This window comes from Erpetoichthys calabaricus, chromosome 2 (assembly GCF_900747795.2).
Source record: "Erpetoichthys calabaricus chromosome 2, fErpCal1.3, whole genome shotgun sequence".
Classification (NCBI taxonomy): domain Eukaryota; kingdom Metazoa; phylum Chordata; class Cladistia; order Polypteriformes; family Polypteridae; genus Erpetoichthys; species Erpetoichthys calabaricus.
This window is the reverse complement of record NC_041395.2, coordinates 250,658,678-250,670,746: the sequence shown is the minus strand read 5'-3', so window position 1 is coordinate 250,670,746 and position 12,069 is coordinate 250,658,678. Positions and strand designations below refer to the sequence as shown.

General features: G+C 35.4%; 1 protein-coding gene across 50 annotated transcripts in view; it reads right to left on the bottom strand.

The window, feature by feature from the left end:
• The window catches only part of blnk (B cell linker), a 374,165-nt gene that overhangs the window by 167,502 nt on the left and 194,594 nt on the right, over window positions 1-12,069 (bottom strand). For 32 of the 50 annotated variants that reach the window (XM_051923822.1, XM_051923832.1, XM_051923826.1 and 29 more), the window contains 5 exons: window positions 9,926-9,982; window positions 8,387-8,436; window positions 7,668-7,711; window positions 3,931-4,066; window positions 3,558-3,712 (listed from right to left, as the gene is read on the bottom strand). The exons of 6 other annotated variants lie outside the window; for them this stretch is intronic. In XM_051923822.1, coding sequence (XP_051779782.1) covers window positions 3,558-3,712; window positions 3,931-4,066; window positions 7,668-7,711; window positions 8,387-8,436; window positions 9,926-9,982 — 442 coding nt within the window. The remainder of the gene's footprint in view (window positions 1-3,557; window positions 3,713-3,930; window positions 4,067-7,667; window positions 7,712-8,386; window positions 8,437-9,925; window positions 9,983-12,069) is intronic. 12 more of the 50 variants (XM_051923845.1, XM_028795339.2, XM_028795337.2 and 9 more) reach the window with 7 other exon arrangements.

The following is a 12,069-nucleotide window of genomic DNA, read 5'->3' as shown; positions in this document are numbered from 1 at the left end:
CTAATTGTTTACATTTATTGTTGGTACGCCTATTGCAATTCATGTGAAGTGAAAGTCATGTGATAGATGTCATTGCATAGCTTCTGGCATCCAAGCGTTTGAATAACATTTCTATTGTTGTTAATTACAGGCAATTACAAGAAGTTAGCGTAAGGACCTTTTGGCCATGATATTTTGAGTTTGATTTTGGTTTACTGGCTTGGACAATTAGTTTCTTCTGTTTTTTTTTTTTTTTTTTAAATATTATGTCCTTGCATTTTGTTAGACAAAGATTTTGTCTGCTTCTACTATCTCCTGTTCATTTGCTGTCCCAAAAGGAGGAGGAGATTAAACATCTTAGTGAATTGTTCTCAAGCAAAGGTTAAAGTGTTCATTACATTGAGCAATATATAAATGCAGTGCCAACAATACTGAAAGGGCTATAGTGTATAGTGGTGATGATGCAAGAGCCAAATTCCATGTCAAAGTATATTCCTGTCCTCACCAATCATTATAAACTTTGAATGGTGATGAGAAAAATAATGTCATGGGTAGAAGCAACTGGAATAAGGTTGCCGAGCCCAATCACTATAACATGGTATGGTGCTCAACAATCTGGGATTCCCTCCTGTAGAATGAAACATTGTACAAAACTGTAATAAAGTAAAAAAAAAAAAAAAAAAAGTACAGTAAAAGTGAAGGCTTTTAAAAAGAATGGAATGCCTATTTAATATGTAACAGTCACAGCGTAAACTATGTTAGACATTACCTTGTTATTCCCATTTTGGTATTTGCAATTTATTATATTTACTATATCATGGATTGCTTAGCGCCTGTAGTTCCAACTAATCCAACAGCCTAATAATTTTTCAAGTTTGGCATTTTCTGAAGTTATTTTTTTTACAGTCATAATATGCCTTTATTTGCATAGGAAAATTTGTATTGTCAAAAGAAGATGCAATTACAAATAAAAAAAAAAGTATCCTCCCCAGCAGTTTACAACTGTGGCCAGTGGGTAACCAGAATAAACAAAATACAACGAATATTGCAAATTTGGGTTAGGTGTATTTATGATAACAAATGCTACATTTACACTCCTGGCCTTAAAGCCCAAATCAAAACTGGTGAATAAATTTGATTCGATGTCTGTGTTGTTTACATTACACAATCTAGATATGGTCAAAAAACTGTTTACATACACATTCAGATTAAGTGAAAGGTTTGCCTTGTACATACGTTGTAACATAGTGATGCAGGTAAAGTGTAATTGTGGATGTCTGCATTTTTTGAGGCATTCTTAGGGTTTAATGTAATCAATAATCAAGAAATAAAACAAGTGTTTGTGGCTGTTTAGCACAGCATTGCCCTGTAGCAAAAGTGCTTTAGAAATTTGCATAACCAAGATGTAAAAATACAATCCACTCTTTATTCATTCTATTACTATCAAAGTAAATTTCTGCATTCTCAAAACTAGCTACAATTAGCTATGCCCCTTTGAGTGAAAGGTTGTTGCATATACTACGTATATCTATAAGGAATGAGATAAACAATGAAGCTGGGCTTCTTTAAAAATGGAATACACTGTGTGCACAATTATTAGGCAAGTTGTATTTTTGAGAATTAATTTTAATATGGAACAAATACAGTGCTATCAGTCAATCCAACATGTTAATAAACCTAAAACCCGAATGTTTTACAAAGGAAATATGAGTGTGAACATCATCAGGGGAATGCATATGTGTGCACAATTATTAGGCAACTATTAGCGTGCAGAATTATTATGCAACTAAAGGAAAAATTAAAATTTTCCCATCTCACTTGTTTATTTTCATCTGTTACTGTGAGAATAATAACTCAAAATTTACAAATAAACATTTCTGTCATTTCAAAAAACAAAATCAGTGACCAATATAGCAACCCTTCCTTTCTTCTTTTCAGTAACAGTCATAAGCCTTCCGTTCATGGAGTCTGTCAGTTTCTTGATCTGTTGACGATCAACTTTTTGTGGAGCAGTGACTACAGGCTCCCAGACACTGTTCAGAGAGGTATATGGTTTTCCTTCCCTGTAAATCTCACGTTTAAGAAGGGCCCACACGTTCTCAATAGGGTTTAGGTCAGATGAGGATGGAGACATGTCATTATTCTTTCATCTTTAAGGCCTTTACTGGCTAGCCACACAGTGGAGTACTTCGATGCAAGAGATGGAGCATTGGCCTGCATAAAAATCATGGTCTTCTTGAAAGATGTAGACTTTTTCCTGTATCACTGTTTGAAGAAAGTGTCTTCTAAAAACTGGCAGTAGGTTTGGGAGTTGATTGGGAGTTCATCTTCAACGTGTAAAAGGTCCAACTAGCTCATCTTTAAAAATACCAGCCCATACCAGTACCCCACCTCCACCTGGCTGGAATCTGAGTCAAAGTGGAGCGCTGTGCCCATTACTGATCCACGGGTCCATCCATCTGGTCCATCAAGAGTCACTCTCATCTCATCAGTCCATAAAACCTTTGAAAAAAATCTGTCTTCAGATATTTCTTGGCCCAGTCTTAACAAGAAACTTAAGTTGAAACGTCCAGTGGTGGTCGGGTTTCAGCCCTCCTTACCTTGGCCATGTCTCTGAGCACTGAACACCTTGTACTTCTGGGCACTCCAGGTAGGTTGCAGTTCTGGAATATGACAGCACTGGAGGATAATGGGTTCCTGGTAGCTTCATGTTTGATTCTTCTCAAATCTTTGACAGCTAATTTGCGTCTTTTTTTTCTCAACACATTTCTTGTGACCCTGTTGATGATTTGCAACAAAATGTTTGATGGTTCTGTGATCATGCCCCAATATCTTAGCAATTTCAAAAGTGCTGCATCCCTCTGAAAGACTTTTTACAGTTTTTGACTTTTCAGAGTCAGTTAAATCACTTTTTTGGCCCCTTTTGCCTGAGGAAAACTAGCTGCCTAATAATTATGCACTCCTTGATATAAGGTGTTGATCTCCTTAGGCCACACCCTCCCTCATTACACAAATACACATGCTTAAATCCAATAAGCATTCAAGTTTATACAGATTGGAGTTGGAATATACACATAAAAATGATGATGTGGTCAAAATACTCACTTGCCTAATAATTGTGCACACAGTAATTATATTTTTATGAAATAATATTGATATAAACTGTTTGATATTTGTCTAATCTCAAGATGTGGTTCAATATGAAAGCACATTCTCAGCTTCAAAGTGGAAATTTTGTAAATTTTAAGACTTGTGTTTTGTATTTGTTTTGCTTCATTGTCTACAGTTTTAACTTGCTGCACAAGCCATTATGTTAATTTTAAAATGCTGCTGCATTTAAATTTAAGTTTACAGACCAAATGAATGTACTGAATGCCACAACTGTATAAAAAAAGATTTTGAAAATGTAAAACTTATCCTTTAACAGGGCTTTCTTTCAGAAAGGAGTAGTCAGGGCATAAGATTAGAAATTTAAAAAAAAAGATTATAGGAACCGATGATGACAGTTACAGATTCTTATTTCTTACAAAAAGTCAGTATCAAGAAATAAATTAAATAAAGAACAATAAAAACATTACATCATCAGATTCTTCAAGCTGGGGTTTTGGAGGAAACGGTTTTGTACAAACAGAAGCTTTTTGAGGCACATTAGAAAATCTTGATTTACTCATTGATGAAGCTGGAATGGGAAAAGGCTTTCTGGGTGGTTGCTTTGTGCTTTCAGATATGTTGTCTGTAAGAATAAAACAGATTTATTGTTTAAACATATTGTATCATTTATTGACATCAGCTTAAAGTTTTTCCATCATCACCTTAAAAACATTTTTTAATTCAAGCATTTTGCCTTTACAAACCAGTCAATGTTTTTTACCTTGTAAAGTTTATAACATGTCTATATAATACATCTTAAGATACTTTATTTTAGTGAAAAAGACTGAATGGTATAAATACCTGCATATTCTTCTCTGTTTTGTGAAAAGGCAGGTGTAACACTCTTTTTCACCATAGGAGGTGGCTCATAGTTTTCATCATTTTCTTCCGAAGGAACTTCATATGTTTCGGTATCAGGATTTTCATAATCGCTATCCTAGGATACATGCACATGTTCAGTAGTATGTGGCCACATGACTCTTGATGCTTAATGCTTAAATCATAACAGTGTAGAGAAATCTAAACCTTATCAAATATTTAAAGACTACAATGTGCAGTTAGTTCTTCATCACTCTGTAGATCCTTTAATCCTTTCATTTGAATACAGGCAAAAGAACCTAACATCTCACACTTAGGAGTAGTTATGAATTAAAAAAAAAAGGAAAATCTGAACTAAGCTAAAAAGGTCAGAACAAGAGGATATCCTTCTCTTACTGTTATGAGTGCAGGAGATGTGATACTACTGGGACTAACATTTAATGGTGAAGAAAGCCACAGAGGCAGGTTTTGTGGAAGAAGCAAAAACTCATATGAAAAATCAAACTGAAACATTAACAGAAAGAGTATGTGACAAAAGAATGTGCTAATACCAATACCAATTGATGTTCATAGTAAACTGATACAGAATGTTAAGCAAGATAATCAATTTAATTACAGTATGTACCGTATGTTTGTTTTAGGAAATACAAGTGCAAAGTTAGGATCAAAGCCAGAATAAAAATGTCCAAAAGATTCATTCAAAAGCTAGCTCTTGATTAAAACATGAACAGAACACTTAACAGGTGGATCACTTACACAATCTTTGGAGTACAGCATTATATAGTGTGGTGCCCGGATGGGGGTGGTACCTACCCGGGACGCTCGAAAAGACCGGAGGAGGGCTTGTGCCTCCTCCAGACCTCGAGGGGGCAACCGCCCTGGGGGCTGGGAAGCTCGACCCTGTAGGGGCCCGTGGTCACCGCCAGGGGGGCACCACAATACCTGGAGGACCCTGGACCTCAGCACTTCCGCCACACCAGGAAGTGCTGGGGGGGAAGAGGGACACCCGGAGTGCCTCTGGGGATACAGCTGGCACTTCCGCCACACAGGGGCATGTTGGTGGGAGATTGCCGGGGACGCACCTGGAGCACATCTGGGTGCTTATTTAAAAGCGGCCGCCTCCCTTCAGAGGAGGACTTGAGTCGGGAGCGTAGTTGGATGAGATCTCTGGAGGGGAGAAGGAGGCGGTCTGAAGACTGAGAGAGAAGGCATTGTGTTGGCCAAGGACTGTGGGGTATTGGGGTTTGTGAGAGTGACTTAGTGTAATGGAGACCCTAAATAAATGTATGTGGGGTAAATCTAATGTGTCTGCCTGTCTGTGTCCGGGTCATATTCCACAATAGTTTAGAAACATGGACAATGAGAAGAGAAGAAGGAAGCAGCCTTTGTGTATCTGCACCATGACTTTGGAATTCTCTTTCAAGCCCTGTCAAAAAAAGTCAAACTAACCAGTTTCTAAACAGTGTTTATTTGATTAAATTTTAAACGGTCTTTTCAATAGCTGTTTTAGGAGGATTTTGTGTGAAGTAGCCAATGATCGTGGGAGGAATGATGCTGTATGAACTAATTGGTGTTTTACAAAATATGGACATTGTGAAACTAGGAAGAAATTAAAAGGAACAGCTCATAATATTAACAAATTCATCTTGCAAAGGCCTGGCAAAGACAGAAAGTTGTTTCTGAACAATAGTCTAGAAATTGAATTAAATTGGCTTGAGAATGTGAAGCTATGAAAGAAGAAACAATTCATATATTTTAGGCATAAAGTATTTGAATGTCCTGGGTAATTTACTGAAAGTTATGTCTTAGAGAAAAAAGGCACTTAAAAACAGTGTTATTACACAGTGAAGTAGGAGACTCATATTCAGACACCAGTGCATGGACCACCACCAACTTACAGAATCAGAGAAAGTAGATGTCTTAAACCCATTAACCAATACTGTTAAGACTGAAGTTTAAAGTGGTGACTAAATCATGGTACACATAAGAGATGCCACATCTTAAATTTTAGAAACAAAATCATCATTAGAAATTTTAAATTTGCAAAGCAATCCAGCACAGTCTCAAAAAGCCCACCTAAAACTCTGCCAATATTATTAATTCACCCATCTTTTATTGAAAATGCTTAATTCAGTGGAGAATCATGGGAGCCAGAGTCTATATTAGTGACACTGACTCAAGATGGAGAACAATAACAACACTGTCAAGTTTATAATTTGAAAAAGAAAAAAAAAAAATAGGGCAAATGTATATCAGCATATCAAAACACCCAAGATAAAATGCTTCACTACAATAATTATATAAATTTGAGCCCTGCATAGGCTGATACAATACTAGGGATAGATCAAATTCAGTGTTTCAGTTATGTCAGGAAACAGTGTTTGGCATGATCAATTGGCCTTCAGTAGGTATATATCATACAGCACAACGGTGCTGTCTCCACAATATTGACCAATGTTTAAAAATAAACTTCTGCTGATTGCACTATCACTGATCCAGAAAAGGAGACTATAAACTAATGGGAATGGTTCACACCTTCCTTGAAAAAATCAATAGCAATAACAGATTACACTTTTCTCATTACAGAAGCAACCCTGTTGTTTTGCTTATGCCAAATGTGGTGATTCTTAATGTGAATAACGGGTTTATAGCACTCAAGCCAAAATATGGCAATGTTTATTTCTTGAATCCAAGTACCAAAGACTAACATCATTGAAGAAAAATGAGGTGCATACAACAGAGAAGCACAGTATGTAAAACAAATGGCTTGTTTGTTTAAAAGAAAGTGACACCTGGTCAGTAACCCCTTAGTGGACTATCATGTACACAACCTATAGATGATCATGGAGACCTAAATGCTGTAGCCATAGACTAAGAAGCATAATGTCATGATCCTCTGGTCATTGCAAGTTATTTTTATCGGTGGTTAGCTGTAATTTGTTAATTTTATTGCTTCGATTTTAGAACAGTGCCCTCTTAAATTTTTATGGGTGCTGCCATTTTGACTTTGCAAGCTTCAGGAAACAAAAACTCTGTACTGTCTTACAATTACATGAAAGAACTATATACCAATAAACAATAATAAAGGTTTTATTTACATTTTAAGGAGTTATCAGAATAAGAGTTGTAGCGCATTGGGCTGTTGTAATGGAGAAAAAATTTGGAGTATGTATTAAGCTATGTATTAAGTTTTTAAACAAGGCAACCAGAATTGGTATTAATTGTATAAAAACTGACAACATTGATTACTGAAATACATCACAATAGTAATATTAAAATAGGAAAAATATACTGCATGCTCCTGACAAGCTACACTTATTCTGATACTCATTCTGATAGAGTAGAAAGATGCTACATGATGGTTAAAGTCATTGCATTTAATAAAATCTAACAAGATAAATAAATATATGCCTGAACCTGGAGAAAAACACCAACACTGACAGAATATGCAAACTCCTACACAGAACATGCCTGGATGGGGGACTGGAACACTGGACAGCAGTTCTACACACTGTATGAATATGCTGCTTTAAACAGTGGAATTAATCAACTCAGTTGATTCATTAATGTTTCATTAGTTTCAAAATGCTCAACTGGCACTTAGTATATTTTTTAAACAGAGTGAACTTGTAATTAAATTTTAAGAATGGTTTATCACACATTGCAATATTTCTAAAATAGTATATAAGTGTAAGGTATTTCTGATTATATTTACTTACAAACTCATTTTCTGACCACTGTTCCTCATCTTGTTCATCATCGTCTAAACCAGAGGCAAACAAATTTACTTTATACTTTAGTTATCATAGTCAATTTATATTAATCAGTCAGTCATTATCCAACCTATATATATCCTAACACAGGGTCACGGAGGTCTGCTGGAGCCAATCCCAGCCAACACAGGGCGCAAGGCAGGAACAAACCCCGGGCAGGGTGCCAGCCCACCACAGGACACACACACACCCACACACCAGGGACAATTTAGGATCACCAATGCACCTAACCTGCATGTCTTTGGACTGTGGGAGGAAACCGGAGGAAAACCACGCAGACACTGGGAGAACATGCAAACTCCACGCAGGGAGGACCCGGGAAGCGATCCTTTTATATTACAGTATTTAATGGCAATTGTTATAAATTGAATTTAAATGAAAAGAAAGCTACAGAGGATTAAAATTTTGTTAGCATGTCTATTATATTTAAAATACACGTGTAGAGTAAAATGAACTGTTACTATGGCATGAAACTGCAAAAAAGAAATAGAAAATAAGAGAATACATTCATATATAATTAACCTCTTATAAAAATCCATACACAAACACATAAGTTGAACAATGTTTTGCTGTAGACAGTAGTTACCATTTTAAAATTCAGCTTGATACCAGTTACAAGAAACAGGTTTAATTACCTAATAATCACATTTTTAAATACTTCTTACCTGGGTTATAGTCCCTTGGTGGTACTGTGGGTAGATTTTTTATTCTTAGCCTATAATTTTTAATAAATAAAATGTTTCACTAATTAGAAAAACAATGGATGCATTGTTTATTACCACAACTATAAAATGTAATTGCTTCTTTAGTTAGCAATATATAAAACTTGGAGACCCTAGAAATGAAAACTGCACAAAAAATATTTCAAACGAAATAACAAACAGAATTAATAAAAAAAGATATGAATTAGGACCTAAAAGAAAGCATACAATTTTTGTTAAACTACAGACTCTTGAAAGTAAACATTTTATAAAAATATTAATATGTGTGACTTAAAAATGAACAGCTGTCTAAAGATCAATGTCAATACAGAGACTTAAAAAGACAGTAGCAGCAGTTTTAGCAGCTATTAAATCCACTTATTTCCAGAACTGGTGTACCCTGGTTGGGGCAGCCAGCCAACCCAGGCAATTCTTTCAGCTTTTGGAGGAAACTGACATTCAAGCAGTAAACCTACACATACAACAGCTGAACAGGCAAACCCAACCTCACATAAGCTATCAGTCCTGGGGCACAGGCATAGTAAGGTAGCAATGATTTACAACTGTGCCATTGTACTGCTTCTTTAGCCACATTTTCTAGCATTGTACAGAAGTCAGTGATAAAGCATTTATAAAACAGATGACTTGATGATTCAGAATACATAAAATACAATATAAAAGTTGCAAGCAAGAATTATAGTTGCTATTCTTTATTATAATGTACTGTAGTGTTACATTCACAAAAAGTTAGAAATCTTCAAAACCCATCTTGATTTAGCTGTAGAAAAAGCTTTTCTTGTAAGTGCCTTAATGCTTCTAGAATGCCTTGTAAACAAAGTAGATGACACATGAAAAAAAATGGGTTAATTAACAGACAAAAGCACAACAAAGACAAACAAACATGGACTAGTATACTCAGCATTACTATATTAATTTTAATAGCTGAAAAAAGAGATGATAAAATCTGCATCACAGATTCATGGAAATCTTGGAGAGTTATATGACCATCAAAATGTGGATTTAGAAAACCAGTTTGTATTATTATTGAGTAAACTATGTGTTTTGCAGGATCACAGCTTCAATGATAGCTGAACCACACTTTATAAATCAATTATAATATAGAAACCTTATAACGCTAGGCAGCTTTTTTGAGCTTCTTCACTAACTGCACATTGCTGTTCAGTGCAATGTTTCTCTCCGGAATAATAAACTTTGAATAAAATAGGCACACAAACTTGTATTTATTGATGCTTATGTTTCAAGTCCTTTTAAAAATTTAGGTGGCCATAAATTGAACTCTCTTAATCATTCCATATGCTAAACAGTTAATTAGCCAGTTTGTTAGGAAGCATTATGTACTGCAGTATACAATACATGCAGTATTAAGACAGAAGGAAGTCTACAGGCTGGGGGAAAATTGGGCAAATTCAGCACAACAATGCTTTTACAATAGCATTGTTGCTTTGTTACGTAAAACGATATCTATGCTTCAAAAATTCATACCGGTCCCACGTGTTTTTTCCAGTTTTGCGTATTAAAGCCACTTGTTCATTTTGAAACCTGCGTGATTAAATGAGGGGAAAATGTACTTTGTTATTTTGTGTTTTATGAAATATTGTAGAAATAGCAATAAAAAACTGTACTAAATTAAACACATTTAATAAATTATTAAATTAACACTTGCTTGTGAAAATAGTAGACAGAAAAACTGATTAATGTAAGATTTCTATGTTTAGGAAAAAAACTAAATTAGTTCAAATTCTGTTAGCCTTGTTAGTAATAATGCACATTATTTAACAACTAGTCATTTAGCCCGTTACAATAACGGGCGCTAGAACAGTAGTGCATAAACATTAGTAGGAACAGTCTATATTAAATGGCAAGGGACTTTGATCTCATTCTTTTTGTTGGTCGTATTTTTCTTCTTTCAGCCTTTCTTTTGTTGATGTTTACTTGCTGAGCTGACCGTTCTTAGTGGGCTGCCGCCATGTATTGTGTGTCTTTAATTTTCTGTGACAGTAATACTGTCTTGTACGGCTCTATTCAATAAGGGCGCGTAGATAATTTAGTTCAAATGGCTTTGGCATATGTGAAGAGCAACAGGTGCAGATCTTTATTTATGCGCGCCTTTATTCGCTGCGCCCAATTGAGGTCGTCCTTTTGAGGCTCGGCTTTTTGTGCGCGCCCTTATTGAAGGATACCGTCTTGTACGTCCGCTGGCTTGTACGTCCGTAATGTACCTTTAATTTTCTCTGGCGGTAATACAGGCGTGCGCGTCGGTAATATGCCTTTAATCTCCTCTGACAGTAATACTGGCTTGTATGTGGCTGTAATATGAGTCACTGTACTGTGTACCTTTAATTTCCTCTCGCAGTAATACTGGTTTATATTTCCGTAAAACGCCTCTAACTTTCTCTGACAGTAATATCGCGCATAGCACCGTGCCCCGCGCATGCACACTTCACCAGAAGACACCTACACACGGACACCTGGACGCACATAGGGATTTTATTTATATATATATAGAGCTAACTGCAAGCTGAAGCAAAACTCTCTGTTCAAATTCATATTAAAATATTAACACTATATAGAAGGCCAGCAGTTTTTTTTTTTTTGAACCCTCAGCCTTTTGCTCTCTGAAACACACCATCATCCACTACAAGAATATATATTAGAGATGTACAGATTGTTTTTTGTGTGACTTTTTTGTTTGAAATATTAACCATGTTACTTTCATTAATGATACAAGGCATTGCTTATTAGAAAGCATAAATTTATGGCTCATTCTGTTAAGCAGTAGTTTCCAACACAAAGTGCAACTGTAATGCCTTACAAGTCAATTTCTTTTCCAGTGCTAAATGACTTACATTATTGTGTGCATATGGAACATAAAGTGTAACCACATGCTGTATGTTAAGCATAATTTTATTTGGTTGCTGTCATTTTTCTGTGCAATAAAAACTCCACTACTAATTTTAACTTACTGTACATATAAACATATGGTTTCTACTTCGCGGATTTTCTTATTTCGTGGGTGGCTCTGGAACGCAACCCCTGCGATGGAGGAGGGATTACTGTACTTGTAAAACAAAACTTTGGCTTACTTGTACTGTATTTCTACATGAAATACTGATGTCACTGTAGACATAATTTTGATTATAATCTATTTTTTTGATGGGGGGTGGGGGAGTAAGTTAATAATATAAAACATCAATAATAATTAATCTGAAAACAAAAATGTACCTATATTCAGAATGATGCATTATTGAATTTAATATTTAGCATAAATATAATGGCAAAAATATCTTTTTGATAATTGTCAGATCAATATTGGTAACATATACAATGTATTAATTAATTTTGTTCTAAATGTCTCCGCTTTGGATTTTAACAAATATTCAAACCCAAAGCCAACAGCAATGGGCACAACATTCCAGCAAGTAGTCAGCAGTAGCTGGGAACCAGTGTTCTACAACCAAGCTTTATTGAATGTGTAAACACAGCAAATACACTGGTGTTAACAATGAAGTTGTTATTTCTTTCTATGATAGAGTATACGTGATTTTTAACTGTTATAATTATATTTAAGCTAAATACTTTTAACACCAAATAAGGATGATACAAGTCTTAAGACAAAACAGTCCAGC